This window comes from Nothobranchius furzeri, chromosome 14 (genome assembly GCF_043380555.1).
Source record: "Nothobranchius furzeri strain GRZ-AD chromosome 14, NfurGRZ-RIMD1, whole genome shotgun sequence".
NCBI lineage: Eukaryota > Metazoa > Chordata > Actinopteri > Cyprinodontiformes > Nothobranchiidae > Nothobranchius > Nothobranchius furzeri.
Window position 1 is genome coordinate 46,935,923 of NC_091754.1, and position 22,944 is coordinate 46,958,866.

General features: G+C 45.0%; 1 protein-coding gene across 1 annotated transcript; it reads left to right on the forward strand.

The window, feature by feature from the left end:
* The first annotated feature begins 271 nt into the window (after window positions 1–271).
* Window positions 272–22,465, forward strand: LOC107380855 (vascular endothelial growth factor C). Its single transcript, XM_015952235.3, has 8 exons — window positions 272–438; window positions 7,504–7,753; window positions 7,978–8,168; window positions 14,941–15,071; window positions 15,200–15,303; window positions 17,530–17,664; window positions 17,977–18,178; window positions 21,898–22,465. Exons 1-8 carry the CDS (start codon window positions 337–339, stop codon window positions 22,001–22,003), a joined length of 1,221 nt encoding a protein of 406 aa, XP_015807721.1. The 5' UTR covers window positions 272–336; the 3' UTR covers window positions 22,004–22,465.
* The last annotated feature ends 479 nt before the right edge of the window (window positions 22,466–22,944 follow it).

Here is a 22,944-nt window from a genome sequence, read left to right on the forward strand (position 1 = left end):
GACACAGAGACAACGTGAGGACAAACCCAAACAGGGACACCTGACATCATCCCCGAGCAGGAATGGAGGAGCAGCAGGAGAAGAAGTTCCTCTGAAGAGAAGCGAAGGAGCGCCAGACACAAAGCGAAGGTGTCGGTTTCCTCATCATGGTTTATTCAGGTTGTGTCCCTGACTACAACACGCTGCATCGGAAAAACAACTTTGTCCCCAGATACAATGAAGACAGGGACACAGACGTGCCCGCCTGATCTGTGATCACCTTCCTCTTCCTCCTAAACTTCAGCCGCCCCCACTCTCTGTGCTGGTGTCTCCTCTCCCCCTCTCCATCCCCTCACTATGTGGATACCAGCTGTGCTCCTATGGATGCTTAATACCAGCTACTTGTGCTCAGGACAAGACTACACCGACTACTACCGAGCTGCAGGCATGGGCACAGAGGTGAGGCGTCACTTTTCTCCGTTCACGTACCGAGTTTCACGCGTGTTTGGTCAGGATGTCAGTTTAGATCAGCTCTGCCTCAACAACCGGTCCTGTCGGAGGTGGAAAGTCACCTGTCTGACCCCAGAGCCGCTCTGTTTACAGCACCTTCATCATCTGGAATACCTTTAGGAAAAGATGATGCTATCAGAGGCAGATAAGCGTTATTTACTGTGGAGACATCACTGGGATCAAGACCACCACAGGAACATATTACAACACAAAGCAGGCATTATGCAAAAACAGAGGTGGAAACGGCATCATCGCCGTGTCCAGTGGTCGTTATTTCTGCTTAAATATGCTGCTGGAAGGGTCTGAGTGCACGAACAAGGTGCTTAAGTAGCAAAAACTAAGAGTTGATGTTGAAAAGGTCCTAAAACGCACTGTTGTCTACAGAATGAGCACAAAGAGAGGAAGTTCAACAGCATTCTGAGCCTCAGTAGGAGTGGTGGTCCAACATCACCACTGTTGCCAGTTTAGAAGGTCCCAAAGGAACTCGTCAGCTTCTAATCAGCTGATGCTGTTGGTGGGCATCGGTCCAACTTGAGTAGTGTGTAAGGCAGGGCTGCAAGTAGAAAACCACTGATCTGCTGCATTTGTATGAAACATCAGGAGATGTAAGAAGAAACAGGTAAAAGTCAGGAAATAAAGTGGTAGAAAAACCTGGGGAATCAGAGGAGGACAAACACCAAGACTGCAACTCTAGCTCGTTATTAAAGAGTAACCCCAAATAAACATAACAGCGTCTGCTTTACCAAACATGGAAAACAGAATATCGGTAAACATTTAGTCACTGATCAGCATCATTTTATGCTATTCTTCTGTAAACATGAAAACTTAAAATAAGTTATTTTCATGTATCAGATCAACCACAGGGGGCCTAGCACGATCCTTGTGGGACACCTTCAATAATAAGACTGTACATACAAAGCTATAATTCAGTAACTACTAGAGGTGTAAGTGTACATGCATTTGTATCTGGATGATGCAGTTCGGGACAGAGGCAGGACGAGTTTCCACACAGACGAGAAACTCATTGTACTTCAGCCAACAACACATTCAGCTGTGTCCAGATTCAGGAGTTGCATCCTTCACAGAACCAAACCAACAGATCTATCCTTTCAGCAAACGATGGGGACAAATTATTATTTCTAGCAAAATACATCTTTATGTTACCTGAGAAAATGTCAGATCATTTATTCATCCATCCACCCAGTTTCATTCGCTTATCTGGAGTCGGGTCACGAGGGCAGCAGCCTAAGTCAGGAGGCCCAGACTTCCCTCTCCACAGCTACTTGGGCCAGATCTTCCGGGGAATCCCAAGGCGTTCCCTGGCCAGCCAAGAGACATAGTCCCTCCAGCGTGTCCTGGGTCTCCTTTTAGGTCTCCTCCCAGTTGGACGTGCCCAGAAATCCTCATCAGGGAGGTGTCCAGGAGGCATCCTAACCAGATGCCCGAGCCACCTCAACTGACTCCTTTCGACGTGGAGGAGCAGCGGGTCTACTCCGAGCCCCTCCCGGATGTCCGAGCTTCTCACCCTATCTCTAAGGGAGAGCCCAGCCACCCTGCAGAGAAAACTAATAAATGCCGCTTCCGTGATCTCGTTCTTTCGGTCACTACCCAAAGCTCGTGACCATAGGTGAGGGTAGGAACGTAGGTGACCAGTAAATCGAGAGCTTTGCCTTCTGACTCAGCTCTCTCTTCACCATGACTCAACCAACAAAAAACCCATCAACACCTTGGCTGCTCCTAGAAATCCTGTCTATAAAAGTTATGAACAGAATCAGTGACAAAGGGCAGCCTTGGCAGAGTCCAACTCTCATCGGAAACGAGTCCGGTCATCCAGGGACCTAACAGCCCGTATCAGAGGGCCTAGTACCCTATACTCCCAGAGAGAATTTACTGCAAGTTTCATCTTAAATGTCAATAAAGCTGTACCCGTTTACACAAAAGAACAACCAGTGAAATTAAAACCAAGGTACGTATCAAACATAAACCGTTACGTCCCAGTAATTAGTCATATTTATACCCAATGCATAAACTAGACAAGCAGATTGGCTCTAATGAGAAACAAGAACAATGATACCTGGACAGAAAAAACCAGTGGACCTTAGGAACCTAGGAGTTCAATGCATGGAGCATTTTAATAACACGAATGATCGTTTCAGCTGTGGGCTCTATGAATCTTTAGAGGGCATGATTCCTAAAGTCCGCTGAAGTGTAAAACTTTGTTCAGGGTTCTGGCAACAGTGCAGATGAAAGGAGCGCACACAGCGCCGCAAAGGGATGATGTCACATGGACAACGGGTTATTTAGAGGAAATTATGTTTCAAATCCTGCAGCTGAGGGATGTTAACTTTAGAGCAAAGGATCTCAGGGCACAGTCATGGAGAGAAAGGTATCTGCTTTGGGAACCTCAGGGTGTCGGCCATGCTTTTGGAAGGTGACGTGGTTCTTTGGCTTCTTCAAGCCACGACCTTTAGCACTGGGGCAGTTTGCAACTGAGAATCAGCTTCTCCAGAAGAAAAGGAAGGAGCGAGTCTTTGCCCCAGGGAGGGAATTTAAGTATCTTGCTGTCTTGTTCATGAGTGATGGTAGAAGCCAAAAGGTGAAGCTGGTCCATCTACATTCCAACCCTCCCCTATGGCCAAGACATCAAGACTGAGAGATGGGAACCCTGGAAAGAAGCAGCTGAAACAAACCTCTTCCTCAGGGGGGCCAGTCTCTGCTGCGGAGATAAAGTGAGGAGCTACATCCTCTAGCGTGCTCCTCCTCATCGAGAGGAGTCGGTCTAGGTGGTTTGGTCATCAGATCGGGATGCCTTGTCTGGAAGTTTTCCATTTATGCCCCACTTGGGAGGACACCCTGGGGCCTATCCATAACTTGTGTAATCACTCTGGTCTGAGAACGCCATGGACCCCCCAGGAGGAGCTGGAGAGTGTCCCTCCTGGAATGGTGACCCCCATGACCCTGCTGTGGATAAGCACTGGGAACTGGATGGATAGATGGATGCATTCAGGAAAAGGGAAGTGATTCTAAAGTTTAGACATTTATATAAACTAACATCATTTCCTTTCCCTGATGTCGCTTTAACGCGACGAAGGTGACAAGCTGCTGGAAATACATCAGTCACCATATCTCCAGAGGAGGGGGTTATCAGAGCAGACAGGGAATGGTTTGGTTTTTCTGTCAGAATCATCTTTCTACAGGAGCCACTTAGTGGTTTGGAACAAAAGCTTCTGACTTGTTAAGGACAACATCAGCACCGACTCGGGAGGAGGTGTAAAGATAAAAGCATCACTTCCTGGAACGTGCTCCTTTTCCTGTTAAACATCAGTACAGTACTTCTGCGAACGAGGAGATAACAACTCATCGGCCGACGATCTAGCCTGCTGAGAAAAATCTCACGTAAACTGTGTTTTTTAAACAGGCAGCTTCAAACATATTGTGTTTATAAAAGCTGACAGGCTGAGTGATGAATGCACGGGCGGGCGGGTGTAAATATTTGTGTGTCTGTGCCAACAGTATGTAATGTTTAACACACCCCAGTGTGATGGATGAGCACCACATCGTCACCACACCGTCCCTCACACACAAGCTCATGTCATCAGTCAACAACACAACAGAGGAGGATCAAAAACAACAACATTTGGGAAGGCCTAACCAAAATGACCACCGATCAGAGGCAGATCAGACCCTCAGTCACGTCTCTGAAAACTAAAACAAACTACAAGAAGGCTGTAATGTGTAGTGGTGGTGTTCAGCTGTTATGCATGGGGGTGGTGTTGTCATGTTTTGGCATTGTGCTGCTGCAGTACAATATGATATACTTTCTGCAAACAAGAATGATCTTTCTGAAGTTGACAATAAATAGGATCCAAACAAACCTAATCTGTCATGAAGCACCTCTGAGGACCAAAGTGAAGCTTTTCCCACAGCTGCTGCCAAACTATTATATTTACAACCCTGAAATTACTCCCACAACTCAGGTCTCACCAGTAGCGTGACATCAGGGATAGACGTACCAAAGCAACGCTATGGGATGAACTGACAAAAATCATATTCACACATTCATGATGGCATGCTGTGTTCTGACTTTTCAGAACATTATGAGTCTAAAGTCAGTCGGAACAATTTAGTCTCTGGATACATTTCTTTCAAATTAAGAGCATAAACTTGTGTTTCTACAGAAAATGTATCACTGACTTACATAAACATGTGTCTCTATGTGTTTGGTATATATGTCGATGGTTTGTACCATTAGCCAAATATGTCACGGAACACCAGATGTGTGTTCATCTACAGCTGACTTGCCATTAAAGTTAACCCAATTCAAGATGGCGGCTAAAGCAGAGTGAAATTAGAACACAAGAAAGGCTACAATTCAGATGTTGAGCTAAAGGTTTCAGGGGCAGCAACTGGACCTCAACTCCGAGCATCAGCATAAGATCTACTGAATAAAATAGCTAGCTTTCATTTGTTGGAATGAGATGAATTTTTAGAAAAGGGGCATTGCGGCTGCATGGCGGCACTGCTGCCTTGCAGCAAGGAAGTCGCTAGTTCAAATCCTTCCTGCCTGTTCTTATGTGTGGAGTTTGCGTGTTCTCCTCAAGCTTGTTTGGAGTTAGCATATTCTCCTCATGCTTGTTTGGAGTTAGCATATTCTCATGCGTGTGTGGAGTTAGCATGTTCTCCTCATGCTTGTTTGGAGTTAGCATATTCTCATGCGTGTGTGGAGTTAGCATGTTCTCCTCATGCTTGTTTGTAGTTAGCTTGTTCTCCTCATGCTTGTTTGGAGTTAGCATGTTCTCCTCATGTTTCTTTGGAGTTAGCATGTTCTCATGCGTGTGTGGAGTTAGCTTGTTCTCCTCATGTTTGTTTGGAGTTAGCATGTTCTCCATGAGCGGAGTTAGTATGTTCTCATGCATGAGTGGAGTTAGCATGTTCTTCTCGTGCGTGTGTGGAGTTAGCTTGTTCTCCTCATGCATGAGTGGAGTTAGCATGTTCTTGTGCGTGTGTGGAGTTAGCTTGTTCTCCTCATGCATGAGTGGAGTTAGCATGTTCTTCTCGTGCGTGTGTGGAGTTAGCATGTTCTCCTCATGCTTGTTGGGAGTTAGCTTGTTCTCCTCATGCATGAGCGGAGTTAGTATGTTCTCATGCATGAGTGGAGTTAGCATGTTCTTCTCGTGCATGAGTGGAGTTAGCATGTTCTTCTCGTGCGTGTGTGGAGATAGTAGATGGATGAAGTAGATATATAATGTCATACTGAAGTATAGATCTATAGATAGAGTGGACATGATGACAGTAGAATGGTTTAAACGAGATCAGAGCAGGAGGAGATAACAGAACAGGGATCTGGTTTGTGTTTAGCTGATGCCAGCTGTGCCAGTCTGCCTTTCACAGCCTGGGAACATAAACAACCTCTGGGATTCCCTCCAGGAAGAGTTATTAGGCCCCTCAGAAGAACTCTCAGCTGATTGTTACTAACCTACAGATTATCTTGCAGCTTGTTGGTCTTTTATCTTTCATCTACTGAAGCTCTTTGAAGTGAAGCTGAGTAATCAGTCATGACAGCAGAAAATCATTATGGTGACTCACAACAGGAAGGTTTATAAAGTGATATTGACTGTAGTCTGAAATTTCCCATGGGAACCTGCTTCACTACATAATATTCATCTGAGCTGACATGCTCCACTCTGATCATATTAGGCAGGCAGGAAGCTCGAAGATGGGAGGTTAACTCATTGCTGAGGTCACCATTAATTAATTACAGCTCAAGGGCAATGCACGAGAAGCACAGATTTCCTCGGATTAAAGAATTCCTGTGAAAAGGAAAAGGAAACCTGCAGGTTGAAGGAAGGAGATGTTCTTACAACCCAACAGTAGCTAACAGCAACATGTTGCAACACATTAACAGCTGAGGTATTTGTTGTTTTTCCAGCACAAACCAACAGTTGGTACAGTCGGTAAAGACAGCTCTCTCTTGCCTTGCCTCCATCTAAAAGGCTAGGTTATCCAGAGTTATCTCTGTAGTTATGCTGCTATAGGCTTAGGCTGCTGGAGGACATACTGATCACTTTCCACACTCGACTACTTTCTTCTACAATCTGCTTTTTAACTGCATTATTTCCTGATATTTCAGCTGTTAACTTTATTTTTTTCTCTAAGTGTTTTTCTCCCCAGAAGAAGCTACAATGATGTTCTGCTGAGCTGTGGTAGCCTCATGGAGGGGGCCATTGGCTAGCACACTGCTGCTAACCTTAAACATTCTCCCTCTCCTGATAATAACATTTTACTCTCTTTGACACTGAATGTGCTACTACTACCCGTTTAATTATAGATTCACTAGGATAAATACAATAAAGTTTATCTCTGACCAAATATTTACTAAGACATCACAATGTAACCATAGAAACATTACTTTGTGTGTGTGTGTGTGTGTGTGCGTGCGTGCGTGTGAGGCTCCTCCGTCTTCTCCATCCCCAGTGAGTTGTGGTGGATGGCTGCTTATACTGAGCCAGGACCTTCTGGAGGTTTCTTCCTGTTAAAAGGGAGTTTTCCTCTACAGACGCTGCATGCTTGCTTAGTATGAGGATTGCTGTAAAGTCACTGACACTAGTCAGTGACTTGATGCAACCTGCTGGGTTCCTTATATAGAAATTTTGTACTGATTGGCTTAATGAACTGACCTGTGTTGGAACGTTTACTGTGTGTAGGTCCTTGAGACGACTCTGGTCCTGATTTGGAGCTTTATAAATAAACTTGAATTGAATTGAACAGTTTTTCTCCAAAAAACAAACCTGCTAGTTTTCTTAGTTAAAATCCCAAAACCTGTCAGTTTTCTATCAGATTATCCTAAATGACCATGACCTGGATGACAGAGAACCTTCACCAGCATTATCCCAAAACACCAGAAAATGTACAAAATCACCTTTTTTTGTTTTTATTATGTCGTCCAAGCAGAAGTTGATTTCCTGTGGCAGAAAACAATGAAAAGTTTTGTTATCTCCTCGTGTTTTTCTCCAGCCACCAAAAGAGTCAGATGATCAGCCTAGCTTGGACGCCGTCACCAGCATGGATCAGCTTCTGCAGCTCCTCTACCCAGAATACAGTCTGCTGCAGAACTGCATGAGGAAGAAATCCTGGCACGCCTCCTCTTCCTTCTCTTCTTCATCATTCTCCACCTCATCAGCAAGCCCGTTGGTCCACTCTGGCGATGATATGTGGGTTCAGCTGCGGGAGGAGGCTCTTTACAAAATGGACACGACTTTAGAAGGTAATCATCCTGGCATTTGTTCCAGACCGTGTCACGCCTCTTTCATACTGGAATAGATGAGTGGTGATGTAAGCAGAATGCTGTTTTTAGTCTGCCACACAGACTTTACAGCACCCAAGACTAATAAAAGAGGGTGGTTTGGGTTAAGGATGACGATCTCCAGTCCAAACATCTGGACTCAAACTGCAAACAAACTAAATCCAGTTACTCCATTGTGTTTCCAGTCATCCTTGAGGAGATCCACCGAACCTCCTGCCAGCCGAGGGAGGTGTGCATTGAGGTGGCCAAAGAGTACCCAGAGTCCACCAGTCAGGTATACATCCCTCGCTGCGTGGCGCTGCATCGCTGTGGTGGTTGCTGCGGCAACGAGGCGTTTTACTGCACCAACACCAGCTACACGCTGGTCAACAAGACGGTGAGATACACGACTGGATCTTCTGATTTCTGCTCTCACACACGTAACAACATCTGGAAGCTGAAGCCATTTGTTTGATTATGTAACACACACACTGGCGCGCACAATGGCCTGTATTTGATATAGCGCCTTCTAGAGTCCTGGAACCCCCCAAGGCGCTTTACAACACACACACACACAAACAAACATACATACACACACAGTCACACACACACACACACATACTCGCACACACACACACACACACACACAGTAACACACACACACAGTCTCTCTCACACACATACACACGCAGTAACACACACACAGTCTCTCTCACACACACAATCACACATAGTCTCACACACACACAATCACACATTATCTCTCTCTCTCTCTCTCTCACACACACACACACACACACACACACACACACACACACACACACACACACACATAGTCACACACACACACACAGTCTCACACACACATACACACACACACACACACACACACACACACACACACACAGTCTCACACACACATACACACACAGTAACACACACACAATCTCTCTCACACACACACACACACACACACACATAGTCACACACACACACACACAGTCTCACACACACATACACACACAGTAACACACACACAGTCTCTCTCACACACACAATCACACATAGTCTCACACACACACAATCACACATTATCTCTCTCTCTCTCTCTCTCTCTCTCTCACACACACACACACACACACACACACATAGTCTCACACACACACACACACACAGTCTCACACACACATACACACACAGTAACACACACACAATCTCTCTCACACACACACACACACACAAAATCACACAAACACATAATCTCTCACACACACACACACAATCACACGTAGTCATACACACACACACACACAATCACACAGTCTCACACACACACACTCACACGCAGTCACACACACACAATCACACATAATCTCACACACACAATCTCACACACACACAATCACACAGAGTCACACACACACACACAATCACACGCAGTCACACACACACACACACACACACAATCACACATAATCTCACACACACACAAACAATCACACAGAGTCACACACACACACACACACAATCACACGCAGTCACACACACACACACACACAATCACACATAATCTCACACACACACAAACAATCACACAGAGTCTCACACACACACACACACTCACACACATACACAGGGGTGCTTTTATACGGGAAGAAGAAAACTTGTTTTTTGCGGCAGAGAGCAGCAGCTTGTTGTTTTTAGAAACATAAAAGTTGAAAGTTGTCAAACTAAAGATTTTCCTGATAAATGAACAGCAGCAGGAGAAATGTCTGACCTCCTGACAGGAAGTGTTTATTTGTGCTTAAAGTTAATCAGCTGTAGATGCCCATTTAAGGCGGTTTCACTCAAATCCAGGGGTCCAGTTCAGTTTAGTTCTATAGCTCCACATCAGGACCAGAGTCGTCTCAAGGACCTTCACACAGTAAACAATACAGTTCAGGGGCCTCATTTATCAAGCTTGCTTACGCACAAAACGGGGTCGGAAAACTGCATAAGCAACTTTCCATGCAAACTTTGGGATTAATGAAAGAAAACTTAGCGGAAAAATGTGCGCAACTTTAAGTTGACTAAGGACCTGGCTTACGCACATGTTGGACATGGAGAGCACCTGCAGTGCTGCTGCTGAGAAGGATACAATTATGAAATCCTGCAGCATTATCACTTGTACTGCTTCGTTTTCACACAGAACAAGACCCCCCCACACACACACGCACACACGCACACTCACACACACGTGCATGTGCGCGCGCACACACAGCCTGAAGCGCAGAATACGCAGTAAGGGTTCTACGCAATGTTTGATAAATAAGACCCCAGGTCATTAAGCCAATCAGAACAAAGTCTCCCATCTTTTATAAAAGAACCTGAAAAACATCAAATGTGAGCTTGTAATAAATCTTGTTGCATTTTCTCACACTGTTAGACTGACTTAGCATCTCTTAGCTCTACTGGGGTAATCTTATTACCGTACTTAATTTTTAGGCCATCTTAGGTCTTCTCTTTAAGGCTGTTTATAAGTTAGAGCTTGTCTCTCATCATCTGTTTAAATGTGCGTCATTTAACCGAAAATTAACTCAAAGCTGATCATGACTTAGACCATTTTTCACCCGTTTTCATTAATCTAGAATCAGACCTGCTGCACACAGCTGGGTAAAACAGGGCGGTTTTATAGTGTTCAACCCAGGTTAGGCACTCACGTTTATCCTGTTTACTCTGCTTTAATAAGACGGAGAGCCAACAGATATGAAGTCAGTCCAACAGTGACAAATGCAACAAGATTTATTATAAGTTCACTTTTTACGTTTTTCTGTTATTTTAATAAAAGAAACAAATGTATTTTGGAAAACAGGGCATAGTGGTCATTATAGCACCAAGTTCACATTTCCTTTACAAAACTCCTCAAAACAGCTGTTCTGGTGGCAGGAGGACAGTCTGCTCTTAGCGAGGGAAGATGGTTTGCTGCTAAGTAGCCAATGGTAGGAGAGCCCTTCTAGCCAATCAGAGGCGAGAAAGGCAGGATCTTCCTTGGAAATCCTACGATTCCAAATTACGCATCCAAGAAGCATTCTAATTAGACGCCCAAGTCACCTGCACTGGCTCCTCTCAACGTGGAGGAGCAGTGGGTCTACTCCGAGCCCCTCTTGGAGCCCAGCCACCCTACAGAGGAAACTCATTTCAGCCACTTGTATCCGTGATCTCGTTCTTTCGGCCACTACCCAAAGCTCATGACAATAGGTGAGGGTAGGAACGTAGATCGACTGGTAAATCGAGAGCTTCGCCTTCTGGCTGAGCTCTCTCTTCACCACGACAGACCGGTACAACGCCCGCATCACTGTAGACGCAGCACCAATCCGCCTATCGATCCCGCGCTCCATCTTTCCCTCACTAACCAGACCCAGAGATAGTTAAACTCCTCCCAGGACCTCGTCCCTCACCTGGAGAAGGCATTCCACCCTTTTCCAATTCAAGACCGTGGCTTCAGATTTAGGGGAGCTGATTCTCATTCAAGCTGTTTCACACTCAGCTGTGAACCGCTCCAGCAAAAGCTGAAGATCACGTTCTGATGAAGCCAACAGGACCACATCATCTTCAAAAAGCAGAGACCTGATCCTCAGGCCACCAAAACGGATGCCCTCAACACCTTGGCTGCTCATAGAAATCCTGTCCATAAAAGTTGCCAACAGCATCGGTGACAAAGGGCAGCCTTGGCGGAGTCCAATTCTCCCGACTTACTGCTGGCAATGCGGACCAAGCTCTGACACCGGTCATACAGGGACCTAACAGCCCATATCAGAGGGCCTGGTACCCCATACTCCTAGATTACCCCCCACAGGGATGCAGTCGAACGCCTTCTCCAAATCCACAAACACATGTAGGTTGGTTGGCCAATCCGAAGGCGGGGGTAGGTAGAGTTTTCACAGCATCTGTCTGCATTCCTTCGTGGGGGTTTGTTGCCGCTCAAGGCTACCAGGGCGTCAGATTCAGATAACAAGAATTTGTTTGGGTCAGGCTGAGATAATTTTCCTCTCTGCCTTCAGTCTTTAAACTGATCATTCCAGTCTTTCAGTGAAGCCAATTTTGGGTTTTTAAACTTGTCCATACCGTCCGGTGACTCTCTCCGAGATGACATCCATTTAGCGCACTAATACCGGTATCGCAGCTAGAACATTGTCCAGCTTACGAATTCACCTCAAGTAACGTCCCAGTCTGTGAAGTCTCCACACGGACCGTGCTTTCCGTGGGTGCGGGTCGCACTCCAATCGCTCCCGTCTTCCCAAATTTCCAGAAAACCAGATATCCTCCCACTCCAATCAGGAGAAATCCAGTGATCATCAGGCCGAATATCCACACGTTTCCTTCCAGGAATCCAACATATATCCCACCGGGTGTGTCCCCTGTGGACATGTGGGAGCCCCCTGCTCCATTCTCATTGTTGAAAAAATCTTATCAATCGCGTTGAATGACCAATTTATCAAATCCATGGTTAAAAACAGGGTTTTTCAGAAGAAATGCAGAGAAGTGCTCTGTGGGCAGACAGGACAAAGAGCCTTGGGAAAAAAAGATAAGGGAGCGAAAAGAGAAGCGTCTGTACTCCTCGAGTGCCAGGAAGAAACTGTGGGCAATTTCTGTTATTCTTAAAGAAAAGAGTCGGAGAGAGTTTTTCAGTCGAGACAGCGTGGTCTTTTAACAAAACAAAACAAAACATACATACAAAAGTCCAATCAAAAAACACTGCTCGGATTCAGATCAGTTACTCCCAACTCTCCGAATCTCCCTGTCATTGTCCAAGTGAGGAGAATAAAGAAGTCTCCAGAAGGAAAGCTCTCCAGCACCCCATCCAAGGACTCCAAAACAGGTGGGTAGTCTGACCTGCAGTTTAGTGCATAAGCACAGACCAGTCAGGACCCGTGCTCCCACACGTAGTCTGAGGGAGGCTAGCTTCTCGTTCACCGGGGGAAACGCCAACGTACACAAACATAAGATTACCGTGACCAACATTTATATACTGCCGACACTGAAGTGGGTTGGGTCATACAAATGAATGGGGATCAATCCATCAAGCTTTATTGCTGTGCGCTGGACACAGCACAAAAAAAGCTAGAACACATACAATGAATAAAAATAATATAAGAACATGGATTAAGAATGATGACTGACCCAGCCCAGCAAAAACACGATAAACCGAATAAAAACAGGAATAAAAAACCAGACAAGGCAACACAGCTGAGGGCCAATCTGAGACATGATCAGGAAATGCTGAAGGAAAAATATGAGTTTGAAGACGGCTCCTAAAAACCGGCAGGGATGGAGACAGACAGACACACTGAAAGTGGTCGCTGGTTCCAGAGTATGGAGAAGATGTTTTAGGGTCTTGTGAGCTGTTTTAACAAGACACACCGTGACGACAAATCAGCGCAACACTACCGCCACGGTGTGTGCTCTGAAAGTAACGTGGTGGCATCGCGCAGCCAAGCGTGGTGGTAAAATTACCGCAACATGGTGAATGATGATATTGCCTTGGTGCAACACAGGATGGTGTCTTGTGGAGTGTCTGCCAAGCTGCTGCCAGCATACTGTAGATGAAAGTAAACACGGGCAGTAAGTTCAGCGTTAGCAGACAGAATCAGCTGAGATGGTAAACTGGAGCGATGCAGAGCTCCAGGAGCTTCTCTTCGTTGGAGCTGGAGCTTTGATCACCAGACCGTTCATAGGGACAGTGGAGGACAGACACCTTTAGGTGCGGCTCGTCTAAAAGACTTTAGCAGCGCGGATTCAATTGCAATAAAAAAACAAGTTAGTCTAAAACGAGTCTGTGACAGCGCAGAGACTGCCCCCACACCCCCGTCATACCGCCACAGTGTAGGGTGGTGTGAAAAGCACACAATCGCACCACAATACCGCTACCGCCTGACCACTCAGTGAGACGGACAGTCGGTCCTAGCTTTTGCATGTTAGCATCATTGCTAATGTGTGTGTTAGCAGCACCGCCTACATCTGCTCTAAGGAAAGAAAATAAATCATTTTAAAAACACAGTCAGTAACTAGCTGCTAGCCTGAGAGTTGCTGCAGAATGATCCAGATGGAGACAATAAGGAACTTTGAAAACACTGCAGAGATTGGATAGTTGCTGTTGCTCCTGGACGCGACTTTTGGAATTCTAGGGTGACTAAGGAAGGTCCTGTCTTTCTCGCCTCTGACTGGCTAGATGGGCTCTACTATGACTGGCTATTTCATTTAGCAGCAAACCGTCTTCCCTTGCTAAGTGCAGACTGTCCTCTTGCCACCAACAGAACAGCTGTTTTGGGGATTTATTTTACATTTTTTATTTTTTTTAGAAAATAAGAACTTAGCACCATTCTGTGCTGTGTTGCAAAAGTTTTTTTTGTTTCATTGATTAGAAACTGAAAAACATAAGAAGTGAACTTATAAATCTGGTTGCATTTATCACACTGTGGGACTTACTTTATGTCCATGGCACTAAAGCATTGAGGTTATCTTATTACAGCAGAGTACATAGGATAAACGTGTGTGCCTTACCTTGGTATGAAATATAATAAAACTGCCCTATTTTACCCAGCTGTGTGCAGCAGGTATGTTTCTCTTCTAGAAAAATGAAAACTGCATGATCATGAAAATGCACCACACCGATTACATCACAGATTTTATTGAACAAGTACAGAACACCTGTGTGTGTGTGTGTGTGTGTGTGTGTGTGTGTGTGTGTGTGTGTGTGTGTGTGTGTGTGTGTGTGTGTGTGTGTGTGTGTGTGTGTGTGTGTGTGTGTGTGAGAATAAGTATATTGAACTGGCAGCTATGTCATCAGCAAACAACAGATTAGATGAACATTTGAGGGCATGCCTACTAGTTTTAACGTGGCATTTGAAAAGCTAATGTTAGCTTTCTCACAAGGACATATTTACCTCTGCTCAGATATCCACATCAGTTGCTTTGCTTGCTTAGCTTTCAGGCAAGCGAAGGCCGCTGTTTTCTGCCGCCCCCGTGAATTTTCAGCCAATTGTAGTAGAGCCCATCTAGCCAATCAGAGGAGAGAAAGACAGGACCTTCCTTGGTCACCCTAGAATTCCAAAGGATGCCTCCTGGACCAAGGACGTAGCCCTAACCCTGTTCTTCACTCACATCTGAACCTTTATCTTCATCACTGCCAGCTGATGGAGCTGTCTCCTCCCAGGATGGACCGCTCGGTTGCCATGGTTACCTTCATCAACCATACCTCATGCGAATGCCTCTCCAAACGGCCGCTTCACTCCGTCATAAGGCGAGCAGCGGCAGATCACCTGTGAGTAAGAGATCCACGCCGTTTTCTACAAATCTGAACCGCAGTCTCCAGTCTTCACAAACGTGTGTGTTTGTGTGTGTGTGTGTGTGTGTGTGTGTGTGTGTGTGTGTGTGTGCGTGCGCACGCAGGTGTTCCCCTCCAGACCTCCCCTGTGCCCCGGGGTCATTGTGGGATCCGGTGAGCTGTATGTGTGTGTCTGCAGACACCGTTAGCTACTCTCAGAGGGAAACAGGTGAGTGAGGCTGATTATTCAGATTCTATGTTTGTTTGTTTGTTTGTTTGTGTCACAAATGAGACACAATCAAGGAAAAACCACAAATCTGTACACAAGAGATTAAAAGCATAATTCTGCTCTGAGGGATTTGTGGGCGACCTGGGGGGTTGCTGGTTCAAACCCAGCCTACATCCAAAATCGCAGCAGGGTTAGAGATTACAGATTACAGCTGAGAGATGAAGTTACCTCTATTTGTTTGAACTTTCATAAACCTTTTTAACCGTAGGTCGGCTTTCAGCTTCACACCTGATGACCTTGCCTTGTCCATCGCCGTGAGCTCTGGAGTGAAATTCATGAAAATTTGCTGTTTCTAATCTAAAGGTGCATCGATGGAGACTTTCCCTCTTACCTGTTTTCAGGGTCGTTCCCAAAAGCAAAGGAGCTAAAGCACCTAACCCTGCTCCAGAGCATTCTGGGATGTGTAGTTGTAGGGCCATGTGTCTGTTTGGTTTGTCGTTTTTGGACATTCGTGTTTCTCTGATGCTTTTATGATTGAGTTTGTTGAACGTGCTGAACTGAGATCTTTAGCTAATATAACGCATAAGGAGGACATAGTGCGTCCAGGCGACACGTGAAGCGAAGCGTAAAGGATAAATAAATAAAAGCTAAATAAAGACCAGAGGACCTGATTTAGTTCTGCGGGAACACAGAACTCAGCTCTGAACTGAGCTTAAGTGCCCATCAGGTGATGATCACATTGGTGCCAGGAGGGCAAGGGAAGGCTCTGGAAACCAATTACCCATGATGCAATGTTGAGTCTACTGTAGCAGGAATGTGTCAGCGGCGTTGAGCCTGTACAATCATGTGCATCCCCTTCCTCTGCCAACGTTGGATTTTTCCGATTCTATAGCAGCATTCCTGATTCATGACATAAACATGGGAGGAGATCGAGTCACTAAAGAGGAAAACTGGGTCGGAAACACAACTTTTAGTTTAAACCTGCAGATCGGCGCCAGACTCAGTTGATGACTCGTCTCTTGGCAACAGCAACTACAGCTTCTGTGGCTGTGTGCCCTCCTGGAGCGATAATCCTAGCAGCAGGTGGGCTCAGGGCCGTAAAGCTGCTAACTAGCAGACAGCCTCCATATAAATGCAGAGGCACCCGTTCAAAAAGGGCCTGAATAAGAATTCTGTCTAAAGTTTGTTAGTTAAAGACGTTTCAGCAAACATCGATAATTGTGTGATGAGGTCATTTTAACTGCTTTTCTGTGCAAATGTGATGCTAATATTCATAGATGGTTCCCTGAATGGCCTCAGTTTGGAGAAAAAACTAAACATCTGAAAGGATTGATATGCTAATGACTAGATGAACTCCAAGACTACTGTTCACCCACAAGCCCTTTGTGTTGTAGTTATTTATAAACCTTTATGCATCACTTTTACATTACCGTTACTTGGAGCTGAACACTAGCTGTAGCGCTTCCTGTGCTGCTTTAGGGTGGTCTCAGTCTGCTTGGTGCTTGGACTAGCCGCTAGCTTAAAGTTAGCCTCAGTTAGTCTTGACAGACAAAGGTAGACAGGTAATACGTTTTCTCAGACAGATTTTAAAATGTTGTAGTTAAATACTTTTATAAATGAAACTAAAAAGGGGAACTGGACTTCTCTTACTGGGGCACGTCTTGTCCAAACGGCTCTGCCGGTTCGGATCCCGGGTCGGTCGTTCCAGTCGTGTAAAATGTAGAATAATCTCACTAACACAGCTGTAAAAGCCACGACTCGTGCCTTCATCATGATCTCCTGATGAAAAGGGAAGACAGGGATATGGGTTCTAGGAATAAGGGCCCAAATGAATCCTGCAGCTCCCAACCCACGATCCGAACCAAAGGACTCGGACTGTCACAGGAAAACAAGTCCAGAACCATCGTGTCCTGAATGAATAATAATAATAATCATCATCATCATCATCGAACTCATATAGAGCTTTATTAGGACACTCAAAGATGCTTGCGTGAGCTCTTACATTCACACACTGCCAGTGATGGTAAGCTACTACGTAGCCACAGCCACCCTGGGGCGGTCTGACAGAGGCAAGGCAGCCATTTGGTGCCGTCGACCCCTCTGACCACCACCGACACATGAATGACGGAGAATCTGCTCCAGCCTCTCCTAAACCCATCAGAACCCATTGTTTGTGGGGCATGAACAAAGAGAATTACCGCATTTCTCTTCCTTTGTCTTCCACAGAGGCGCTGGACTCGAGGCTGCTGGCTCTCTGCGGACCCAACAGGGTTCTGGAGGAATCCAGCTGTGAGTGTGTCTGTCAAAACGGCCTGACGGAAGCCAGCTGTGATCCAGGCTGGAAACTGGACCAGAACACCTGTAAGGAGAGACACCTGATCCAAGCAGCAGTAGTAAAACACACGTTCCCTCTGACCTGCTGACGCATGATGGGCTGCATTCCATTTCTACAGCTGTGGATACTGGTTGTTCTGTATAAAAGCTTCATAATGGAATGCAGCCCTGCATAAGACGCCTGTGCTGTTTGGGCCTACATGAGCGTTAGGGACCGGTTCTGAGTGTTACTGGCAGGCTGATCAGGACAAAACAGCCCGAATGAACTCTAGTTTCATACAAACACGTAGAAACACGATATGAAATTAATTTTGCTGCTTTTGGTCATCATTTTCCCAGGTGAATGCCAGTGTGAAGGGCAAGGTGAGGGACGGCCGTGTCCCGCCGGCCAGCGATGGGACGACGACTTATGTGGTTGTGTGTGTGCCGTTAAATGTCCAAGGAATCAGCCCCTGAACCCTGAAACGTGCCTGTGTCAGTGCAGGGAGAGTCCACAGACGTGTCTGCGACAGGGCAAGAAGTTCAACCCCAAAACCTGCAGGTAAGCGGGGCTAAGGTACGAAGGTCTAACTGAGGTGGCAGCTGACGTCGGACCCATCAGACGTCTGACTAACAGGTCTCAGGTAGAGATGACCCAGAAAGCAGTCTGCAGGTGGCGCTGTTGTCAGGTCACAAATACGTCAACGAGCAGCAACAAAACCTAAAGTTCAGGCTTCTGGCACCGCGGTAAATCTAAGTACTGCTCCCTGTATCTTTACTACAGTTACTTTTCATTAAGTTACTTTTAGGGTGGGAGACTTACACCACAGTAAATCACACCAGGAGTCTGAATCGTACGTCCCGCCGCTGTCACACGTTGATGACGTATTTGGATAACGATTCGCCATGACCCGATGAAGGTGTCCGTTCTCAGGTGACAATCCTTTTAAGAGACATTTGTGATGATTTCAATGGGTCACACAGAGGTCATGTGACTTACCGGCGATGTTAAAGCTGTGAGTTGTGTTTAGGTAAGGAGTGTGCATTAGGCTGGTAAACAGAGCAGACTAACAGCTTAACCACGTAACTGGACGGCTCTTCCTAATATGTACATTGCAGTAAAGTCAATAAAGTTTAGAGCATCTATGGCAAGCACCGATTACAAATATTTTAGTCGTAAACAGGAGTCAGTTTTGGTCTCAAGGCTGGCAGGGATCCAGATGAATGGTTCAGCTACAGGTGTGTTTTCCTCTAGATGAAATAATCCGTGTCCCACCTGGTTCAGCCGACCATGACATGAATGTGCAGATGTGGGCGTGGCTATCAAAGCACAAACTATCAAAGGAGGCGATGTCATGTTTGTGAGTTGTGGTTAGTTTTTATCCAAACAATGCAAAAAGCCTCCCATCCATCTACACAAACCCAGAGTAAGCTAGCTGAATAACCTGAGCAGGTGGGTTGTGCTGAGTGATGATCCAGACGAGTGGCATGTCATTAACTCTGGGATGAAGGAGGACTGAGAGGAATTACTCTCGATGGACATGTGCAACATTCCACTGAAGAAAAGGAAAACATTTTTTTTAATCTTTCACATGTTGCTCCTTTTATGGACATCAGGCATCTTTAACATTTGCACGGGTTTAGCATGTGTGTCGCCGTTCCCACAGCCAGCGTGCACAAGGATCGACCTTCCTCTGACCCCAGAGGCCTACAGAGAGACGGATAGAGAGACAGGCTGAACTCCATGACAGTGGGACAAGAGGACGGCTTGGAGACAGACAGAGCGACGGGCACCGAGGAAGCACATCAGCTGATGTGATTTATACTCCCAAGGTTTACATGTGGGAAACTTGGAATATACAGAGTAAAATGACCGTTACTGGCAGGTCGCCAAACTGTTCTCAGCTTGATCAGATTCAGGATCTTTACTCAGAGGACGACACAGCTGAACAGCGCCCTCTGTGGATAAAAAACATTATTTACACGTAGAGTCACTAGAAATTACTGTGTAAATTTAAAACACATTTTCTTTCCATAGCCGAGGAGTCAAACAACTCTACAGGCTGGTAAACCTTTCTCAACAGCTTCATTAATTAGGAGAGGATTTATTTGACTCTCACGTAATCCTTCAAGCCTCCACCCATACATTAACCACCATGTCTGAACACATTACAATAAAACAAGTTTCCTCCAACCAATGACTTGCAGGGTGCTACTCAGCTGCTTGTTGGGACAACGTTTAGGACATAAATCACCACAGACAGATGTGTTTTATTGGAAATGTTGGTTTAAGATATCCCAGGACCCAGTTCTCATGTCGTAGCTTATCTTTAAGGTCAGGTTCACATGGAAACATTATGCCGATTGACTCGATTCTCTGGTTTCAACAATGTGCCAAAACCTACAGAGGCTCTAAAGATAATCTTACTGTATAATCCTACCGTGTGTGGTGTGCTAAGGGTAATCTGGTCTGCTCAGAAGTACGTCTGGACCGTAGATATCAGTGATATTCAACATGTGAGGTTGTCTTGGCCCGGTTTGGAGGATAAATGAGCGAGCTGCTTGTTGAATGTGATGTGTAGCCAATCAGAAAGCGAGGTGACAGAAGCGCTGCGCTCCTCCACCATGTTTGATTCCTTTGTGGTGGGGCAGTTTTTACATTGTTTAAATGTTTTTTCTATAGATTATTATTGTATCAATTTTTTGTTCACATTAAATTTCAAACTTATTTTAATCTTAATGACACATTTTTATGTGGTTCTGCTGCTGCTGGACTCAACAGCAACATGTGACACTGTTGACCATCAGATCTTGTTGAATCGATTGGAACAAATGTCAGATGTGTATACTGGAAAGAAATTTATTATCAAACATACTCACTTAGATAATTATTCAGTCAGAATTACATCATATAATCCATTCGTTTCACTGAAAAAGGAGCAGGCAGAACTATGAACTTGTTTAGCCCGTCCAAGTAACATGGAATAAAAAATACATGTATCTGTATGTAAATGTAGTTTAAATGTCTTCCCACAATAGCTCATGTAGATTCTGTCTGAGTTATACCATAAAAGTCCTGCAGTTCCACTAAAAGAGTATTTACCTGCAAAACAGCCTGTTAGCTCAGCTTTCTGCTGCTTCCTCTGTAGCAAGTTAGCAGTACACAGGTTAGCTCCAGTAGCTGCAAAGTCTCTGATGTTCCACAGGTTCCTGAAAAATTGGCAAACTTATTAACATAAACTGCAATAATTAATTCCATGAAACCAGTAATGAATATGTTAAGATGAGTTTTTAATACGTCTCTCTGGAACAATAGACCATTGTCCTGAGGTAGCCCAATGGCTTGCTTAGCTGCTAGCTAGTGAGCTAACGTCTGGTTAAAACCAACTTAAAAAGTAGCTTAACTTACAGATTAACTAAGAAAAGATCAAATATATTATCAATACTCACTTTAGATCCTCAGTAGACACCACAGATAGCAGAAATAATGTGTTTGGGGCTCAAAATTCATGTTGTTGACCAGATGGGGGAAAAGAAGTCTTGGAGGCTCACTTCCGGGTCACCGAACTGTCACTCAAGAGAAACCACTGTCCTATGGGAGAGGACTTCTCAGAAGTCCCACCCACCCGAAAGGGTTGTGTCAGAATTGCAACCAAAAACCGTATATTAATGTCGATACCAAAAACTCAGGGATTGCAAAGGAGAAAGCCAGACAGTGTAAGTGCAAATCTGGTAGTGAGAGCAAAGCTGTGAGCAGCGAGAACGAAACTAAGGAAATTGATAAAAAAACATAGAGGCAAACAGAAAAAGGAAACATACTTTGTTACTCATTTTAAGAAGTTGATTCAGATCGTAAGTTTTTCTTTTGGAACAATTTTTTTTCTCTCAATGTCTTAATATTTGTTTGATCTTCAAAGTGTTTTTCTTGATCCTATTGGCACAAATCTAATCCGATACACAAGAGGCAGTCCAGAGGCTAAAATACACCTGCTGTGATTCTGAAGAGATCAGCTACCCGTTCCGGAAAAATGCTCCATTTGTCACAGAGAATCTTTTGATGCACATGCAAATAAAACTTGGATCTGGCTTCATCCAAAAGGGATGTGGCAATGTGAATAATCCATAGCATGCAAGCCAAAAGGATCTAATCTTCCTTGTGTTGTCTCTTTTATTCTCCTTTCAATCTCACCCATCTCACTCTTTCCCTCCAATCCCCTTTTTGTCTTATTCGCCCACATTTCTTCCTTATCTACTCTTTTTCTCTTCGCCCTCCCTTTCCAGTTGTTACAGGCCTCCGTGCAAACATACCAGACGAGCGTGCCAAGATGGGTTTTACTACAGCTACCATGTCTGTCAGTGCATCCCCAAATACATGAGGTGGAATTAGGCAGAAAGGTCAAGTGGACGATGACCATTGACCTCTGCCTTCTTACCCTGAACGTGTGGGAATGATGATGGAAGTGATGGTGGTGGTGGTGGGGAAGGGGGGGTCTTTTCATCACTTTTCCAGGGAAACATCACAAAGCTCGATCAAGGATGGTTAAACGAAAAGGCAGACAAGTCTCACATATAAGAGAGAGAGCGGACTCTCGGGAACAGTAGCTTTTCCCTTTCTTCCAAACACTTCTCACCTGGAAACCCCCTCAAAGTTGCTTGTGATGTTCGACAAGGCAGGAGGGACCCAATCCATGCAGGACGGGCATTTGCCCCACCGAGGCGTGTTGCAGCAAGAAGAACGCTAACCATCGAGCCGCCGTGGAGCTTACGCCTTTGTAAAATGGAATGTGAAACCAGATAATAATAGTCCACTTTGAGCTTTTCCAAAATAAGTTAAATAATCTTCAGGTGATGTTGCATGTTTGATGACTAGAGAGAACATACGAGACTGATGTGTGCTGCATATACCCACCGCCGCCGCCGAAGCCAGTTTAAACTGAACATTTGTTCACTTTGTTGCTCTGATTTACTCTCAGCATAAAAAGATCTCCATCTAACTTATCTTCACATACTCCAAGTGTTTTATTTGGTTTTCTTCGTATTTCAAACAGTGACATTCTGACTGAATTGTAGGTAGTTGTAAAATATTGTATTTAAATCACTATAAGAACTCCAGAACAGCTGTTGTTTTCAAATGGAAAAAATTCACGACTCTTTATTCAAGTGGAAAATCGGAATTACGACTTTGCCTGCACTGATGTATATTCATGTGAATAAACCAATGACAGTCACCTAACTACTTTAATACTTGTTCTGGATGTCTAGACGTTCATCTGAAGCGTTATCGTGGCATAGACGATTGATACTGCTAAAATGACATTGGTACCATTC

What these genes read in the sequence shown, in the direction of transcription:
- LOC107380855 (XM_015952235.3), top strand. Translation starts at nt 337, where the DNA reads ATGTGGATACCAGCTGTGCTCCTATGGATGCTTAATACCAGCTACTTG. An exon ending in CTGCAGGCATGGGCACAGAG is followed by an intron (nt 439 to 7,503) that starts GTGAGGCGTCAC and finishes GTTTTTCTCCAG; the next exon opens with CCACCAAAAGAGTCAGATGA. An exon ending in CTACTCTCAGAGGGAAACAG is followed by an intron (nt 15,304 to 17,529) that starts GTGAGTGAGGCT and finishes TGTCTTCCACAG; the next exon opens with AGGCGCTGGACTCGAGGCTG.